The 20,477-nt window shown below is 44.2% G+C and overlaps 1 protein-coding gene across 2 annotated transcripts in view; it reads left to right on the forward strand.

Moving 5' to 3' along the window:
* The window catches only part of LOC129813911 (ephrin type-A receptor 3-like), a 227,622-nt gene that overhangs the window by 194,146 nt on the left and 12,999 nt on the right, over nt 1-20,477 (forward strand). For both annotated transcript variants that reach the window (XM_055866520.1, XM_055866521.1), the window contains exons 14-15: nt 11,235-11,296; nt 14,799-15,008. In XM_055866520.1, coding sequence (XP_055722495.1) covers nt 11,235-11,296; nt 14,799-15,008 — 272 coding nt within the window. The remainder of the gene's footprint in view (nt 1-11,234; nt 11,297-14,798; nt 15,009-20,477) is intronic.

The raw sequence follows: 20,477 nt of genomic DNA on the forward strand, positions 1-20,477 counted from the left end.
CTGCAAGCAAGGCTCCCAGACAACCTAGAAGTCTTGCGACACATGGCCTTGTTCAGTGTTAAGGAAACGCTAAAGCACAATAAAGGCACCACTGAAATGATTAAAGTGAGCTGAGCTACTGGGATACCAGCCCCAAACAATTGAGAAAATTGTTTCCCAATGGAGAAACATCTGTTTAGGTGGGACTCAACTGAAAATACAGTCAAGTTTTGGAGTGAAGTGAATAAATACACGGACTCTTCCGGCTTAAATCCATTTGAAGAACTGTGTGAAGCTGCACTCGCTGGTCAAGTCAAAGTTAAGAAATAGAATGTCACTGCACACTCTCAACTCCATACTCCTGGTGCGGTATGGACTGAAGCTGGCTGGTGAAACCTGTTACCAGCATAAACTACCAAGTGAAGTTCTGCAGCAGTTCGGCACTCCATCCTCTTCTGCTGGTTCCAGCTCTGTGACAATGCAGTTGGACAGTGAAGATGAAGAGGATTTCCTTGCCAATCTATGATTCATCATATTTACAGTACGTATGCAAGGAGTGGACTTTCTGGAACTTGCGGAGACACACAGCTGATGGTGGCAGTATGCACTGCAGTGTCAACGAGAACAGTGGCAATATCTGGAGGAAACCATTGAGCAGCTAGCCAGCCAAGCAGCACAACAACCTGGAGAGAGATGCCTAGCGCACACATCATTATTTGAGTTAAGTTGCTTGTTCAAATAAGATATATACCTTGTTATTAGCTTGTACCTATCATTGTTGATCAGTTAGGTAGCATGTTAATTAACTACCAATATACTGCTTAAAACTATAACTGTTCAGAATGTGTAGGTTTACTAGTTAAAAAGAAAATACATGAAATGTAATTGTTCAATAATTTAATGTGTTGTGTTTAAAAATATATATATCTGTTCATATAAAATGTGTTGTGTTTATATTACTTTTACCAACAAAAATATGTGATAATAAAAAAAAAATCTAAACTAACAAATGTCAAATCATATTTTTTGCCGAGATGGCCAGTCAATTTGAGTAACGTTATTGTGTATTCTGCGTAATGACGCAGTTTTAAGATATTACGTAACGACGTCATCACGCAATGACTTAGCAACTCATTTAGCAACTTTTACCAACAGCTCGACCTGCCTCTAGCAACACTGCCTGTATGTATACGTGTGTGTGTGTTTTCTCATTATACCCCCTTAAACCCTCAAGAGCCTTCCATCCCACTTTCCTGGTATTCTAATGAGAGCCTTCTATCCTGCTGTTCTGGTATTCTAATGAGAGCCTTCTATCCTGCTGTCCTGGTATTCTAATAAGAGCCTTCTATCCTGCTGTTCTGGTATTCTAATGAGAGCCTTCTATCCTGCTGTTCTGGTATTCTAATGAGAGCCTTCTATCCTGCTGTCCTGGTATTCTAATGAGAGCCTTCTATCCTGCTAGCCTGGTATTCTAATGAGAGCCTTCTGTCCTGCTGTCCTGGTATTCTAATAAGAGCCTTCTATCCTGCTGTTCTGGTATTCTAATGAGAGCCTTCTATCCTGCTGTCCTGGTATTCTAATGAGAGCCTTCTATCCTGCTGTCCTGGTATTCTAATGAGAGCCTTCTGTCCTGCTGTCCTGGTATTCTAATAAGAGCCTTCTATCCTGCTGTCCTGGTATTCTAATGAGAGCCTTCTATCCTGCTGTCCTGGTATTCTAATGAGAGCCTTCTGTCCTGCTGTCCTGGTATTCTAATAAGAGCCTTCTATCCTGCTGTCCTGGTATTCTAATGAGAGCCTTCTATCCTGCTGTCCTGGTATTCTAATGAGAGCCTTCTATCCTGCTGTTCTGGTATTCTAATGAGAGCCTTCTATCCTGCTGTCCTGGTATTCTAATGAGAGCCTTCTATCCTGCTGTCCTGGTATTCTAATGAGAGCCTTCTATCCTGCTGTCCTGGTATTCTAATGAGAGCCTTCTATCCTGCTGTTCTGGTATTCTAATGAGAGCCTTCTATCCTGCTGTCCTGGTATTCTAATGAGAGCCTTCTATCCTGCTGTCCTGGTATTCTAATGAGAGCCTTCTATCCTGCTGTCCTGGTATTCTAATGAGAGCCTTCTATCCTGCTGTTCTGGTATTCTAATGAGAGCCTTCTATCCTGCTGTCCTGGTATTCTAATGAGAGCCTTCTATCCTGCTGTTCTGGTATTCTAATGAGAGCCTTCTATCCTGCTGTCCTGGTATTCTAATGAGAGCCTTCTCTCCTGTTCTCCTGGTATTCTAATGAGAGCCTTCTATCCTGCTGTTCTGGTATTCTAATGAGAGCCTTCTATCCTGCTGTCCTGGTATTCTAATGAGAGCCTTCTATCCTGCTGTTCTGGTATTCTAATGAGAGCCTTCTATCCTGCTGTCCTGGTATTCTAATGAGAGCCTTCTATCCTGCTGTCCTGGTATTCTAATGAGAGCCTTCTATCCTGCTGTCCTGGTATTCTAATAAGAGCCTTCTGTCCTGCTGTTCTGGTATTCTAATGAGAGCCTTCTATCCTGCTGTCCTGGTATTCTAATGAGAGCCTTCTATCCTGGTCTCCTGGTATTCTAATGAGAGCCTTCTATCCTGCTGTTCTGGTATTCTAATAAGAGCCTTCTATCCTGCTGTTCTGATATTCTAATGAGAGCCTTCTATCCTGCTGTTCTGGTATTCTAATGAGAGCCTTCTATCCTGCTGTTCTGGTATTCTAATAAGAGCCTTCTATCCTGCTGTCCTGGTATTCTAATGAGAGCCTTCTATCCTGCTGTCCTGGTTGTCACGGTTTTCTAAAGTTGAACCCAGAAGCAGACCAGGACAAGGAGAGTAAGACGAAGGTGAGTATTTATTTACAAGTTTGAATGTAGTGATAGAAAAATCCAAGTGACGGAGCGGGCAACGGAGGTGAGTTGATGGGGTTGAATAGGCAGATCCAAGGAAGTAACTGAAGTCACCGACGACCAGGTAGGGATGAGATGAGTGTTCCGGGTGAATGACTGTAGACAGAAAAAACAGAGGTGAGTTCAAGGCAAGCAAAACGTACAAAACAACAAAACAACTCTATCAAACTGGAGGCTGATACACTGGCACAACATACTGTTCATGGCTAACGATCCGGCAGGGAATGGATGTCAGGTCTGTGCTTATGAAGTGGAGGGGTGATGATCAGGACCAGGTGTGCAGATAGCGGATTGGAAACAGGTGCGGTAAATCAGAGATCTCCCAACCAGCTACGTCGCCAGGCAACCAGACAGGGTGCGTTCCAGGACACCGGAAAAAACACTCCAGGACAGAACACAGGCAAAAACAGACTCAGGAAGCGGGATTCGTGACACTGGTATTCTAATAAGAGCCTTCTGTCCTGCTGTCCTGGTATTCTAATAAGAGCCTTCTATCCTGTTCTCCTGGTATTCTAATGAGAGCCTTCTATCCTGCTGTCCTGGTATTCTAATAAGAGCCTTCTATCCTGCTGTTCTGGTATTCTAATAAGAGCCTTCTATCCTGCTGTTCTGGTATTCTAATAAGAGCCTTCTATCCTGGTCTCCTGGTATTCTAATGAGAGCCTTCTATCCTGCTGTTCTGGTATTCTAATAAGAGCCTTCTATCCTGGTCTCCTGGTATTCTAATAAGAGCCTTCTATCCTGCTGTTCTGGTATTCTAATGAGAGCCTTCTATCCTGCTGTCCTGGTATTCTAATGAGAGCCTTCTATCCTGCTGTTCTGGTATTCTAATAAGAGCCTTCTATCCTGGTCTCCTGGTATTCTAATAAGAGCCTTCTATCCTGCTGTCCTGGTATTCTAAAGAGAGCCTTCTATCCTGCTGTTCTGGTATTCTAATGAGAGCCTTCTATCCTGTTCTCCTGGTATTCTAATGAGAGCCTTCTATCCTGCTGTCCTGGTATTCTAATGAGAGCCTTCTATCCTGCTGTTCTGGTATTCTAATGAGAGCCTTCTATCCTGCTGTCCTGGTATTCTAATGAGAGCCTTCTATCCTGCTGTCCTGGTATTCTAATAAGAGCCTTCTATCCTGGTCTCCTGGTATTCTAATGAGAGCCTTCTATCCTGCTGTCCTGGTATTCTAATGAGAGCCTTCTGTCCTTCAGTCCTGGTATTCTAATGAGAGCCTTCTATCCTGCAGTTCTGGTATTCTAATGAGAGCCTTCTATCCTGCTGTCCTGGTATTCTAATGAGAGCCTTCTATCCTGCTGTTCTGGTATTCTAATAAGAGCCTTCTATCCTGCTGTTCTGGTATTCTAATAAGAGCCTTCTATCCTGCTGTCCTGGTATTCTAATAAGAGCCTTCTATCCTGCTGTCCTGGTATTCTAATGAGAGCCTTCTCTCCTGTTCTCCTGGTATTCTAAAGAGAGCCTTCTGTCCTGCTGTTCTGGTATTCTAATGAGAGCCTTCTCTCCTGTTCTCCTGGTATTCTAATGAGAGCCTTCTATCCTGCTGTCCTGGTATTCTAATGAGAGCCTTCTATCCTGCTGTTCTGGTATTCTAATAAGAGCCTTCTATCCTGCTGTCCTGGTATTCTAATAAGAGCCTTCTATCCTGCTGTCCTGGTATTCTAATGAGAGCCTTCTCTCCTGTTCTCCTGGTATTCTAAAGAGAGCCTTCTGTCCTGCTGTTCTGGTATTCTAATGAGAGCCTTCTCTCCTGTTCTCCTGGTATTCTAATGAGAGCCTTCTATCCTGCTGTCCTGGTATTCTAATGAGAGCCTTCTATCCTGTTCTCCTGGTATTCTAAAGAGAGCCTTCTGTCCTGCTGTCCTGGTATTCTAATGAGAGCCTTCTATCCTGCTGTCCTGGTATTCTAATGAGAGCCTTCTATCCTGTTCTCCTGGTATTCTAATGAGAGCCTTCTATCCTGCTGTCCTGGTATTCTAATGAGAGCCTTCTGTCCTGCTGTCCTGGTATTCTAATGAGAGCCTTCTATCCTGCTGTCCTGGTATTCTAATGAGAGCCTTCTATCCTTCTGTCCTGGTATTCTAATGAGAGCCTTCTCTCCTGTTCTCCTGGTATTCTAATGAGAGCCTTCTATCCTGCTGTCCTGGTATTCTAATGAGAGCCTTCTGTCCTGTTCTCCTGGTATTCTAATGAGAGCCTTCTCTCCTGTTCTCCTGGTATTCTAAAGAGAGCCTTCTGTCCTGCTGTTCTGGTATTCTAATGAGAGCCTTCTATCCTGCTGTCCTGGTATTCTAATAAGAGCCTTCTATCCTGCTGTCCTGGTATTCTAATGAGAGCCTTCTCTCCTGTTCTCCTGGTATTCTAATGAGAGCCTTCTATCCTGCTGTCCTGGTATTCTAATGAGAGCCTTCTATCCTGTTCTCCTGGTATTCTAAAGAGAGCCTTCTGTCCTGCTGTCCTGGTATTCTAATGAGAGCCTTCTATCCTGCTGTCCTGGTATTCTAATGAGAGCCTTCTATCCTGTTCTCCTGGTATTCTAATGAGAGCCTTCTATCCTGCTGTCCTGGTATTCTAATGAGAGCCTTCTGTCCTGCTGTCCTGGAATTCTAATGAGAGCCTTCTATCCTGCTGTCCTGGTATTCTAATGAGAGCCTTCTATCCTTCTGTCCTGGTATTCTAATGAGAGCCTTCTCTCCTGTTCTCCTGGTATTCTAATGAGAGCCTTCTATCCTGCTGTCCTGGTATTCTAATGAGAGCCTTCTGTCCTGTTCTCCTGGTATTCTAATGAGAGCCTTCTCTCCTGTTCTCCTGGTATTCTAAAGAGAGCCTTCTGTCCTGCTGTCCTGGTATTCTAATAACAGCCTGCCTGTCTTTCTGTGATTGCTGCCATTGTTATGCAAATGAGATTGCTGCACACAAAGAGAACGAGAGAGGAAATTGACCTTTTCTCCGTGAATCAGAAAAGTGCTGCATGCGCTCTCCCTATCTCTCATCATCTGTCCTTTTATCTCTTTATCCTTTCTTTATAAGCCTCACACAATCGCTGCGGCAATCGGCTCATCTGGAAAACCTACAATTAGGTACACCTCGTCATCTCATCTGCCGGCTATCTATCTAATATGTTCTCTCTCAGCACCTGGTTAAGGCCTGCTCTATTCTCTCCCCTAATCTGTTATCCTGTATTTTGGTAAAGTAGTTATGCATTTGGAGGCTCTCCTTTGTTTGGAGAATAATGTTAGTTTAAACACTCTTTGTGTGGTGAATTTATGGGAGATTTGATGTGTTTCTGTCTCTGTCTTTATGCTCCTCCAGCCGTACGAAGAGAGATCCCTATGCTCTCACACATAGTATTCATATTTTAGTTAAAACCCCTCTATCTTAATCTATATGCAGGTAACAATCTCCAGTTAACATGCCACGTTGTTTGTCAAGCTAGAACACTTACACACAGTGGATAGATCAGTACTGTGGTGTACGAGGTTGACTGAGGCGATAGGAGGCCAGTTCTCTCATTAAAAGCATATGTTAATGAAGTGCTGTTAAAAACACAAACTCCTGGATCCATTTTACACTCTGCTGCTCTCACGCCAGGCAGAAGATCAATCTGCAATTCTGCTCACCGCAAATGAACTGGGTCTGGACACTGACCATCACACACACAGATACAAACGTCAGCCTACACATATTTCAACAATCTTCAGCACATGCAAATAGAGAACACCTCTCTTTCCCAGTCACACCACACAAATACACACAACATACTGTTCATTTAGCAGACACACTTATCCAGATCAAGTAGGGTTAAGCACCTTGCTCAAGTGCACAGTAGCATATTTTTCATATAGTCATCTCGGGGACTTGAACCAGTGACCTTTTGGTTACCGGCCAAACACTCTTAACTGCTAAGCTGCTTGTCGCCCACACACACACACACTGTTTCTTTACCAGTGCTGCAGTCTCCTTGAGTGTCTGCTATCTCATCACTGCTGAGTGCCATCATATAGTCCTGATCGTCAGAGCTCTTTGTTTCTGTCAGGTGCTTGTTTACTGGCTCTGTTACAAAAGCTACATCTGTTTTACAGCTCCGATTTAGAAACTGGACATACACATTGACCCCAGAAGCATACAGACAACCTTGGCTCTTTAGAATATATGAATGTTGAAAGCCTTGAAAACAGCTCATTTATGCGATAAAAGGGTATAACTCTATATTTTATATTAAGATAAAACACAACTTATCTTCGACCGAATGGTATTCCTTCATTCTGTGGGTTTGAAGTGTCTTTATCTTTACGCATCTTAATGAATGTCTCTTCATTTTGGCTGAAGGGAATGTGTTTCTGTAGGGTCTTAAGAACAGGGCTTCATTTAACACAGCAGAGAGGCCATACTCCAGAGAGTTGATACTCCAATGGAGAGAGGTAAAATGTGGCAACCTGACCGTATGTGTTTGGAGGAGGGCTTTAGGTGCGTGTCTGGCATGTGATTCAGTCTCAAGACGTGGTCAATGGGGTCTATTGTATGGGATCAGAGTGACAGAGGGAGGGAGAGATAAACAGACAGACAGAGGGGAGCGTGTTTGTTGTTTGGTGTTAACCCCCTGAGAGTTGGTATTAACCCCCTGGGATTCTCCATGGCAGGAGTCCAGATGAACACTTTAGAAAGCAGAGGAATTATAGACCAATAGGATAATGAATGAAGGACCGGACTAGTCAACTGAACAGTGAAGTTTTCTCAAGGGTTTCACAGCGGTCAGAGCTGGGAACCACAATGAAACACTCATCCCATTATATTTGTAGTTAGGGAAGCTCTTTACGTTTGCACACACACCTTTATTCAAGAACATTCTTTCTTGTATTTTCCTCAAACCTTGAGCTCCCCAGTTGTATCACAGTAGTCTGTCTGTCTGCCTACCTGCCTACCTGCCTGCCTGCCTGCCTGCCTGCCTGCCTGTCTGTCTGTCTGTCTGTCTGTCTGTCTGCCTGTCTGTCTGTCTGTCTGTCCGTCTGCATGTCTGCATGTCTGTCTGCATGTCTGTCTGCATGTCTGTGTCTGTCTGTCTGCCTGTCAGTTAATTTGTCCATTCGTCTGTCTATCTGTTAGGTCAGGGGGACGGGATGTTAGCTGTCAGACCTCTACTTTGGCACGGATCAATCCCATAGAGCCTTTCATCTGTTCCTTACGATAGAGCAGTCACATGACACACACACTCAGATGCCCGCCCTGCAGTCGATACACACACACCCTCTGGCCAAGTCTCTGGTGGCAGTGTCCTGTCTGACAGCCACATTAGTCTAAGGGATCAAAGTGAAAGGGAATTGGATTTTCCTCTGCTGGGGGTGAGGATAGGCATTTATCAGTGTGTGTGTGTGTGTGTGTTTTGTGTGGCATTTATCTCAGTGAGATAGTGATTTCATTTAGGGTGATGTATCACCGCCTTTACCCAGTATAGAGCTGTAGGGCTCCCCAGTGATGTTACTGACCTCCCCTGACAACCCATCTAGCCTTTCCACCCCCTCTCCCTCCTCCCCTTCCCCCTCTCCCTCCTCTCTCTCCTTCCCTCTGCCTCCTCTCCTTCCCCTACCCCAATCTCACCCTTCTCCCTCCTCTTTCAATCTTCACCTGTCTTTCCTCACCTCTCTTACCCTGTTTCACATCTCCCCCACATCTCCTCCTCTTTCTTCCTCATCTCTCACCTTCCTTGTTCAACCCACTTCCTCCTCCCGTCCTTTCCTCCCTCTCTCTCTCTTTCTCTCTCGAATCCCATCTCCCTCCATCTCCTCCATCCTCCTTTCCTCCCTCTCCTTCCATCTCCTCCCTCCTCCTTTCCTCCTGCTCCTTCCATCTCCTCCCTCCTCCTTTCCTCCTTCTCCTTCCATCTTCTCCCTCCTCCTTTCCTCCTGCTCCTTCCATCTCCTCCCTCCTCCTTTCCTCCCTCTCCTTCCATCTCCTCCCTCCTCCTTTCCTCCCTCTCCTTCCATCTCCTCCCTCCTCCTTTCCTCCTGCTCCTTCCATCTCCTCCCTCCTCCTTTCCTCCCTCTCCTTCCATCTCCTCCATCCATTTCCTCCATCCTCCTTTCCTCCCTCTTCTTCCCTCTTCTTTTCTCTCCTCCCATCTCCCCATGTCTCCTCTCTCCTCCTTTCCCCCCTCTTCTTCCATCTCCCTCCCTCTCCAACCTCCTTATCTCTGCCCGGTTCTTCCCAGCATCTCTGATTGGAGAAATGTGGCCTATTCATCACTATTGACACAGTAGAATAGTAGTATTGGCTGTGTTTACAAACTGTGCCACACACACACACAGGGACACTTAACATCTCCTTCCAGCGTATGTGTGTGTGTGTGTGTGTGTGTGTGTGTGTGTGTGTGTGTGTGTGTGTGTGTGTGTGTGTGTGTGATTGGAACCACATTCCCTTCTCTGGCTATAGAAGGTGTCGTCTGTGTGGGGGGCCATGTAAAGAAACAGGGACTACTGTGCGGGCACTTTGTTAATCATTTGTAAGCCACCAGGTACCGGGTGGGGAATCAGACCTGCAATCAATCACACTGTCTACCCCCTTCCCTCAACACACACAGGTGTTCAATACCCCCCCACCCCATCCGTTTACCCCAAAAGGCTGATCAGTATTCATGAGATCTCACACATACACACACACACACACACGCACACACACACACACACACACACACACACACACACACACACACACACACACACACACACACACACACACACACACTTGTGGATTGGCCCATAGTAATTATCTTCTGGTGTTTATGGAAGTCCCTGATTAGAAGCTGTCACTGTGAATGATGACGACATGCCATGCTGTACCCCAGAGAGAGAGAGAAAGAGAGAGAGAGGGAGAGATGTGGAAGAGAGGGGGAGAGAGGAGGGAGAGAGAGGGAGGGATATAGGTGGGAGAGAGGGAGAAATGTGGAAGAGAGAGGGAGAGATGTGGAAGAGAGGGGGAGAGAGGAGGGAGAGAGAGGGAGGGATATAGGTGGGAGAGAGGGAGAGATGTGGAAGAGAGAGGGAGAGAGGAGGGAGAGAGAGGGAGGGATATAGGTGGGAGAGAGGGAGAGAGGGAGAAAGACCAAATGAGATTGGTCTCGCTGTGACTATTTACTTCTCCTGTCTTTCCTCTCTTCCCATCTATGTGGAGTGTTGTTCTGTTCTGTGTTGTTCTGTGTTGTTCTGTGTCCTCAGATAAGCCAGTATATATGTATTATGTTCTGTGTTGTTGTCACGTTCCTGACCTTATTTCCTTTGTTTAGCCTTATTTAGTTGGTCAGGACGTGAGCTGGGTGGGCATTCTATGTTATGTGTTTCTATGTTGGGTTGTCAACTAGCCTGATATGGTTCTCAATCAGGGGCAGGTGTTTTACGTTTCCTCTGATTGAGAACCATATTAAGGTGGGCTGTTCTCACTGTTTGTGGGTGGGTGATTGTTTCATGTTGCTGTGTCTGTGTTTGTTTCACCACACGGTACTGTTTCGTTTCGTTCGTTCGTTTGTTCCTACCTGTTCGTGCGTTCATGTTTTATGTTCTCAAGTTCAGGTCTGTTCACGTCGTTTTGTTATTTTGTATTTTGTCAAGTGTTCTTCGTGTTCGTCTTTCTCAAATAAATCAACATGTATTCACACTACGCTGCATTTTGGTCCGATCCTTGCTCCTCCTCATACGAGGGGGAAGCCGAGCGTTACAGTTGTTCTGTATTGTGCTGTGTACTCAGATAAGCCAATATATATATTTTGTGTGCTGTACTGTTCTGTGTCCACTGATAAGCCAGTATATATGTATTGTGTTCTGTATTGTTCTGTGTCCTCAGATAAGCCAGTATATATGTATTGTGTTCTGTATTGTTCTGTGTCCTCAGATAAGCCAGTATATATGTATAGTGTTCTGTATTGTGCTGTGTCCTCAGATAAGCCAGTATATATGTATTGTGTTCTGTATTGTTCTGTGTCCTCAGATAAGCCAGTATATATGTATTGTGTTCTGTATTGTGCTGTGTCCTCAGATAAGCCAGTATATATGTATTGTGTTCTGTATTGTTCTGTGTCCTCAGATAAGCCAGTATATATGTATTGTGTTCTGTATTGTGCTGTGTCCTCAGATAAGCCAGTATATATGTATTGTGTTCTGTATTGTTCTGTGTCCTCAGATAAGCCAGTATATATGTATTGTGTTCTGTATTGTTCTGTGTCCTCAGATAAGCCAGTATATATGTATAGTGTTCTGTATTGTTCTGTGTCCTCAGATAAGCCAGTATATATGTATTGTGTTCTGTGCATTCATGTGAATGTGTTGTTCTTTCTCTTCTCAGGTAAGCCAGTGATGATCATCACAGAATTTATGGAGAATGGATCCCTGGATACCTTCCTCAAGGTTAGTTGGGGTTTTAGACTGGGTTTCTGAATAAGCACTTTGTGACGTCTGCTGATCTAAAAAGTGCTATATAAATACATTGTATTGATTTTATTGAGTTTGTTCTGCACACACACACACACACACACACACACACACACACACACACACACACACACACACACACACACACACACACACACACACACACACACACACACACACACACACACACACACACACACACACACACACACACACACACACTTAGTCATTCTGCCTGTATATTAAGTGTGAAGCTTGTGCTGCTCCATAGTGTTTGAAGATGGAAAGTAAAAGAAAAGATTGAAGATGGAAAGTAAAAGAAAGTGATTGTAGAGAAACTACTAGTTCCTCGTTCAGTTCAGAGTCTTTTCAGTTCTGACAGAACACCACTCAACCCCACTGGCCTCACTCCTACTGAATGATTTCACAATAACCTCTGTGGAGGACAGATTGACTCACAAACCCACACACATTGCATCAATAATGTTTAGAGTTACCCTTGGTATATATAGCTGAAACAGCTGATGACCCTGAGTGTTATGTCCACCTCCCCACTCCTGTATCCATCCACTAGACCGTAATCCTGTTACAGCTAGCTTACCTTATCTCACAGCAATATCAACCCACGTCACCTCCTGTTCTACCACACACACACAATACACACACGCAAAGGCATGCACGCACACAGACACACACACACACACCAGTTCTCTCTCATTCTCAGAGCAATATCCATCTACACTACCGGTCAAAAGTTTTAGAACACCTACTTATTAAAGGGTTTTTCTTTATTTTTACTACTTTCAACATTGTAGAATAATAGTGAAGAGTTCACAACTATGAAATAACACATATGGAATCATGTAGTAACCAGAAATGTGGAAAAAAAAATCAAAATATATTTTATATTTAAGATTCTTCAAATAGCCACTCTTTGACTTGATGACAGCTTTGCACACCCGTGGCATTCTCTCAACCAGCTTCATGAGGTAGTCACCTGGAATGCATTTCAAATAACAGGTGTGCCTTCTTAAAGGGACATTTGTGGAATTTCATTCCTTAATGCCTTTGAGCCAATAATTTGTGTTGTGACAAGGTGGGGGGTATACAGAAGATAGCCCTATTTGGTAAAAGACCAAGTCCATATTATGGCAAGAACAGCTCAAATAAGCAAAGAGAAACGACAGTCCATCATTACTTTAAGACATGAAGGTCAGTCAATACGGAACATTTCTAAAACTTTGAAAGTTTCTTCAATTGCAGTCACAAAACCCATCAAGCGCTATGATGAAACTGGCTTTCATGAGGACCGCCACAGGAAAGAAAGACCCAAAGTTACCTCTGCTGCAGAGGATAAGTTCATTAGAGTTACCAGCCTCAGAAATTGCAGCCCAAATAAATTCTTCACAGAGTTCAAGTAACAGATACATCTCAACATCAACTGTTCAGAGGAGACTGTGTGAAACAGGCCTTGATGGTCAAATTGCTGCCAAGAAACCACTACTAAATAACACCGATAAGAAGAAGAGACTTGTATGGGCCAAGAAACACGAGCAATGGACATTAGACCGGTGGAAATTTGTCCTTCGATCTGAAGTCCAAATTGGAGATGTTGGTTCCAACCGCCGTGTCTTACACACCTCCAGGCTGTGTAAAGGCTATTTTACCAAGAAGGAGAGTGATGGAGTGCTGCATCAGGTGACCTGGCCTCCGCAATCCCCAGACCTCAACCAAATTGAGATGGTGTGTGATGAGTCGGACCGCAGAGTGAAGGAAAAGCAGCCGGTTGAGCTGGTTGAGAGAATGCCAAGAGTTTGCAAAGCTGTCATTAAGGCTAAGGGTGGCTACTTTGAAGAATCTCAAATATAAAATATATATATATATATATATTTTTTTAAATAAATTGTACCCCCTTTTCTCCCCAATTTTCGTGTTATGCAATCGCTAGTAATTACTATCTTGTCTCATCGCTACAACTCCCGTACGGGCTCGGGAGAGACGAAGGTCGAAAGCCATGCGTCCTCCGAAGCACAACCCAGCCAACCCGCACTGCTTCTTAACACAGCGCGCATCCAACCCGGAAGCCAGCCGCACCAATGTGTCGGAGGAAACACCGTGCACCTGACCACTGCGCCACCCGGGAGGCCATATTTTGATTTGTTTAACACTTTTTTGGTTACTACATGATTCCATATGTGTTATTTTATAGTTTTTAGATTTAGAAAATAGTAAAAATATAATAAAAAACCCTTTGATGAGTAGGTGTTGTAAAACTATGGGCTAGTAGTGTATCTCCTCTCCCGGTGTTTCAGCAGCTGTGCAGTAAGTTAATTAGGTCTTGTTTTGTGAAATGCTGATTGATAGCTCTGTCTCTCTAACCCACAGACTTCCTCCTTTAACAATCTCTCCTTATAGCACTTCCAGTAAGGGATTTGAGAGAGAAGGGGGGAGTGGGGATTGGAGAGTGGAAGGGAGGGAAACAGAGGGAGGAGAAAGAAATGGGGTGAGAGAGATAATAAGTAAGAGAGAGGGAGAGAGGGGTGAAAGTGAAATAGAATGAAAGAGAGAGAGAGAGAGAGAGAGACAGAGGGAGAGGGAGAGAGGGGTGAAAGTGAAATAGAGAGAGAGAGAGAGAGAGAGAGAGAGAGAGAGAGAGAGAGAGAGAGAGAGAGAGAGAGAGAGAGAGAGAGAGAGAGAGAGAGAGAGAGAGAGAGAGAGATGCATTTTTTTTGTGACCAGTGCTTCTTCATTGATCTGGGGTCTAATGAAACCTGTGTAACTCTGTGTTTAGCCTATTACCCATAAAACTGATGTCAGAATTATATTGGCTTTTTATGACAGTCATTATGCTCACTACCCAGATCAAACATCGCCAACGTGTGTGTGTGTGTGTGTGTGTGTGTGTGTGTGTGTGTGTGTGTGTGTGTGTGTGTGTGTGTGTGTGTGTGTGTGTGTGTGTGTGTGTGTGTGTGTGTGTGTGTGTGTGTGTGTGTGTGTGTGTGTGTGTGTGTGTGTGTGTGTGTGTGTGTGTTTAAGAGAGCAGTCTTCTTTCTCTTCCCTGTCAGTTTTCATCATCATTTAGCCAGATTATCGTGGAGGGGAATGGGCTCCACTTAAAGAGAACTGTATCTGTATTGCGGTAATGAGAGTGGTAACAGTGGTGATCTGTTCTCAGTGATACAGCCTGCTGTATATTAGTAGAGGAACTGTGGAGAGGGATTTATGAGATAGAGTCAGGCTGGGGGTGTTATTCACAGAGCAGGACTGCTGTGGTGGTAACACAATGTGCATATGTGTGTTCAATGGAAATCAAGCCAATTCAATAAACTGTATTGTTCCCCATGGGTATATTGTTGCTGGGCTGATAGTGACAACACCGACAGAACATACAACAGCTAACATCTCTTTCTCTCTCTCTCTCCATTTCTCCCCCACCTCTCTCTCTCTCTCTGTATCTCCATCTCCCTCTTTCCAATAGAAACACGACGGTCAGTTCACAGTGATCCAGCTGGTGGGCATGCTGCGTGGCATCGCGTCGGGCATGAAGTACCTGTCTGACATGAGCTACGTTCACCGAGACCTGGCCGCCCGCAACATCCTGGTCAACAGCAACCTGGTGTGTAAGGTGTCTGACTTCGGCCTGTCACGAGTACTGGAGGACGACCCTGAGGCAGCATACACCACCCAGGTAAGACAGACACACACACTTATACCACATGGGTAAGACAGACACTCACCATTATACCACACGGGTAAGATAGACACACACCATTATACCACACGGGTAAGACAGACACACACCATTATACCACACGGGTAAGACAGACACACACCATTATACCACACGGGTAAGACAGACACACACCATTATACCACACGGGTAAGACAGACACACTCCCTTATACCACACGGGTAAGACAGACACACACCCTTATACCACACGGGTAGGAGAACCGAAAATGTGTTATGTGAAGGATTATTGCATTGAAATCCTTGTTTTTGAAAGGCTCATACATGATGGTGCAATTGGAATTTGCTTAGACAGTAAATATTTGTATTAATGTTGTAGCCTACTGTATGTTTGTGAGGAGGAGGAGAGAGCGTGTTAGTCCATATCAGTGCCCCTGTCCTCCCAGTATGTTGTTATTTTCTCTCTTACCTCTCTCATCCACCTCAAACCTCATCCCCATTTCCTCACTCCCTAGCCTTTCTCCTTCTCACCTCTCTCTCCTTTCCTCACTCCCTAGCCTTTCTCCTCACCTCTCTCTCCTTTCCTCACTCCCTAGCCTTTCTCCTCACCTCTCTCTCCTTTCCTCACTCCCTAGCCTTTCTCCTCACCTCTCTCTCCTTTCCTCACTCCCTAGCCTTTCTCCTTCTCACCTCTCTCTTTTCCTCACTCCCTAGCCTTTCTCCTCACCTCTCTCTCCTTTCCTCACTCCCTAGCCTTTCTCACCTCTGTCTCTCCTTTCCTCACTCCCTAGCCTTTCTTCTTACCTCTCTCTCCTTTCCTCACTCCCTAGCCTTTCTCCTTCTCACCTCTGTCTCTCCTTTCCTCACTCCCTAGCCTTTCTTCTCACCTCTCTCTCCTTTCCTCACTCCCTAGCCTTTCTCCTTCTCAAATCTCTTTCCTTTCCACTTTCCCCATTTACATTTAAGTCATTTAGCAGACGCTCTTATCCAGAGCGACTTACAAATTGGAAAGTTCATACATATTCATCCTGGTCCCCCTGTGGGGAATGAACCCACAACCCTGGCGTTGCAAGCGACTGAGCCACACGGGACCAGTGGCTCACTACCCCTTCCCTTCAAATGTCCCCTTTATTTCCTTCTTTTTTTGTGAGAGAAAGAGAGAGAGGGGTAGAATGACAAATCACGCGTGAAACAGCCTGTCAGTCCCTGTTAGTCTAAATTGAGACGAGACTCAATCTCGTCTCAGTTTTGCGAATATGAAATATTTTTTGCTGCAGCTAGCTAGCCTAGCTTGCTGATATTTATCAGACAAGTCACAAAGTGATGCCTGTTTCTGGTGCATGTATTTCATGATACTTATTTGCTACAACACCTTGCTACAAGTGGCAACTTTGTTTCAAAGTTTCATCACTTCATTGTAAAGAGACACCATTACTGTGAAAATAGTCAAATCAGATTTGATTTGTCAAATGCTCCGAATAGAACATCTTACAGTGAAATGCTTACTTACAAGGCCTTAATCAACAATGCAGGTTTAAAAAATAAAATAATAATAATAATAGAGCAGCAGTAGAATAACAGTAACTAGACTATATACAGGTGGTACCAGAACAGAGTCAATGTGGAGACTATATACAGGTGGTACCAGAACAGAGTCAATGTGGAGACTATATACAGGTGGTACCAGTACAGAGTCAATGTGGAGACTATATACAGGTGGTACCAGTACAGAGTCAATGTGGAGACTATATACAGGTGGTACCAGTACAGAGTCAATGTGGAGACTATATACAGGTGGTACCAGTACAGAGTCAATGTGGAGACTATATTATATACAGGTGGTAGCAGTACAGAGTCAATGTGGAGGCTATATAAAGGTGGTACCAGTACAGAGTCAATGTGGAGACTATATTATATACAGGTGGTACCGGTACAGAGTCAATGTGGAGACTATATTATATACAGGTGGTAGCAGTACAGAGTCAATGTGGAGGCTGTATAAAGGTGGTACCAGTACAGAGTCAATGTGGAGACTATATTATATACAGGTGGTACCGGTACAGAGTCAATGTGGAGACTATATTATATACAGGTGGTACCAGTACAGAGTCAATGTGGAGACTATATTATATACAGGTGGTACCGGTCCAGAGTCAATGTGGAGACTATATTATATACAGGTGGTAGCAGTACAGAGTCAATGTGGAGGCTATATAAAGGTGGTACCAGTACAGAGTCAATGTGGAGACTATATTATATACAGGTGGTACCGGTACAGAGTCAATGTGGAGACTATATTATTTACAGGTGGTACCAGTACAGAGTCAATGTGGAGGCTATATACAGGGGGAACCGGTACAGAGTCAATGTGGAGGCTATATACAGGTGGTACCGGTACAGAGTCAATGTGGAGACTATATTATATACAGGTGGTACCAGTACAGAGTCAATGTGGAGACTATATAATATACAGGTGGTACCAGTACAGAGTCAATGTGGAGACTATATTATATACAGGTGGTACCGGCACAGAGTCAATGTGGAGACTATATTATATACAGGTGGTACCAGTACAGAGTCAATGTGGAGGCTATATACAGGTGGTACCAGTACAGAGTCAATGTGGAGACTATATTATATACAGGTGGTACCGGTACAGAGTCAATGTGGAGACTATATTATATACAGGTGGTACCAGTACAGAGTCAATGTGGAGACTATATTATATACAGGTGGTACAGGTACAGAGTCAATGTGGAGACTATATACAGGTGGTACCAGTACAGAGTCAATGTGGAGACTATATACAGGTGGTACCAGCACAGAGTCAATGTGGACACTATATTATATACAGGTGGTACCAGTACAGAGTCAATGTGGAGACTATATTATATACAGGTGGTAGCAGTACAGAGTCAATGTGGAGGCTATATAAAGGTGGTACCAGTACAGAGTCAATGTGGAGACTATATTATATACAGGTGGTACCGGTACAGAGTCAATGTGGAGACTATATTATATACAGGTGGTACCAGTACAGAGTCAATGTGGAGACTATATTATATACAGGTGGTACCAGTACAGAGTCAATGTGGAGGCTATATACAGGGGGTACCGGTACAGAGTCAATGTGGAGGCTATATACAGGTGGTACCGGTACAGAGTCAATGTGGAGACTATATACAGGTGGTACCGGTACAGAGTCAATGTGGAGACTATATTATATACAGGTGGTACCGGTACAGAGTCAATGTGGAGACTATATTATATACAGGTGGTACCAGTACAGAGTCAATGTGGAGACTATATTATATACAGATGGTACCGGTCCAGAGTCAATGTGGAGACTATATTATATACAGGTGGTAGCAGTACAGAGTCAATGTGGAGGCTATATAAAGGTGGTACCAGTACAGAGTCAATGTGGAGACTATATTATATACAGGTGGTACCGGTACAGAGTCAATGTGGAGACTATATTATATACAGGTGGTACCAGTACAGAGTCAATGTGGAGGCTATATACAGGGGGAACCGGTACAGAGTCAATGTGGAGGCTATATACAGGTGGTACCGGTACAGAGTCAATGTGGAGACTATATTATATACAGGTGGTACCAGTACAGAGTCAATGTGGAGACTATATAATATACAGGTGGTACCAGTACAGAGTCAATGTGGAGACTATATTATATACAGGTGGTACCGGTACAGAGTCAATGTGGAGACTATATTATATACAGGTGGTACCAGTACAGAGTCAATGTGGAGGCTATATACAGGTGGTACCAGTACAGAGTTAATGTGGAGACTATATTATATACAGGTGGTACCGGTACAGAGTCAATGTGGAGACTATATTATATACAGGTGGTACCAGTACAGAGTCAATGTGGAGACTATATTATATACAGGTGGTACAGGTACAGAGTCAATGTGGAGACTATATACAGGTGGTACCAGTACAGAGTCAATGTGGAGACTATATACAGGTGGTACCAGCACAGAGTCAATGTGGACACTATATTATATATAGGTGGTACCAGTACAGAGTCAATGTGGAGACTATATTATATACAGGTGGTAGCAGTACAGAGTCAATGTGGAGGGTATATAAAGGTGGTACCAGTACAGAGTCAATGTGGAGACTATATTATATACAGGTGGTACCGGTACAGAGTCAATGTGGAGACTATATTATATACAGGTGGTACCAGTACAGAGTCAATGTGGAGGCTATATACAGGGGGTACCGGTACAGAGTCAATGTGGAGGCTATATACAGGTGGTACCGGTACAGAGTCAATGTGGAGACTATATACAGGTGGTACCGGTACAGAGTCAATGTGGAGACTATATACAGGGGGTACCGGTACAGAGTCAATGTGGAGGCTATATACAGGTGGTACCGGTACAGAGTCAATGTGGAGGCTATATACAGGTGGTACCAGTACAGAGTCAATGTGGAGGCTATATACAGGTGGTACCAGTACAGAGTCAATGTGGAGACTGTATTATATACAGGTGGTACCGGTACAGAGTCAATGTGGAGGCTATATACACGTGGTACCAGTACAGAGTCAATGTGGAGACTATATACATGTGGTACCGGTACAGAGTCAATGTGGAGGCTATATACAGGTGGTACCGGTACAGAGTCAATGTGGAGGCTATATACAGGTGGTACCGGTACAGAGGCAATGTGGAGACTATATACAGGGGGTACCGGTACAGAGTCAATGTGGAGGCTATATACAGGTGGTACCGGTACAGAGTCAATGTGGAACCTATATACAGGTGGTACTGGTACAGAGTCAATGTGGAGACTATATTATATACAGGTGGTACTGGTACAGAGTCAATGTGGAGGCTATATATACAGGTGGTACTGGTACAGAGTCAATGTGGAGGCTATATACAGGTGGTACCAGTACAGAGTCAATGTGGAGACTATATACAGGTGGTACCGGTACAGAGTCAATATGGAGACTATATACAGGGTGTACCGGTACAGAGTCAATGTGGAGACTATATACAGGGGCTACCGGTACAGAGTCAAAGTGCGGGGGCACCAGTTAGTTGAGGTAATTGAGGTAATATGTACATGTAGGTAGAGATAAAGTGACTGCATAGATAATACACAGAGAGTAGCAGCAGCGTAAAAAGGGCAATGCAAATAGTCTGGGTAGCCATTTGATTAGCTCTTCAGGAGTCTAATGACTTGGGGGTAGAAGTTGTTAAGAAGCTTTTTTAACCTAGACATGGCGCTGAGGTAGTGCTTGCCGTGCGGTTTCAGAGAGAACAGTCTATGACTAGGGTGGCTGGAGTTTGAAGCTGAAGCACTTAACCTGCTCCACTGCAGCCCCGTCGATGAGAAGGTAGTCCAAAATCATCTCTTTTGTCTTGATCACATTGAAGGAGAAGTTGTTATCCTGGCACCACACAGCCAGGTCTCTGACCTCCTCCC

Source organism: Salvelinus fontinalis, chromosome 17, assembly GCF_029448725.1.
Source record: "Salvelinus fontinalis isolate EN_2023a chromosome 17, ASM2944872v1, whole genome shotgun sequence".
Classification (NCBI taxonomy): Eukaryota; Metazoa; Chordata; class Actinopteri; order Salmoniformes; family Salmonidae; genus Salvelinus; species Salvelinus fontinalis.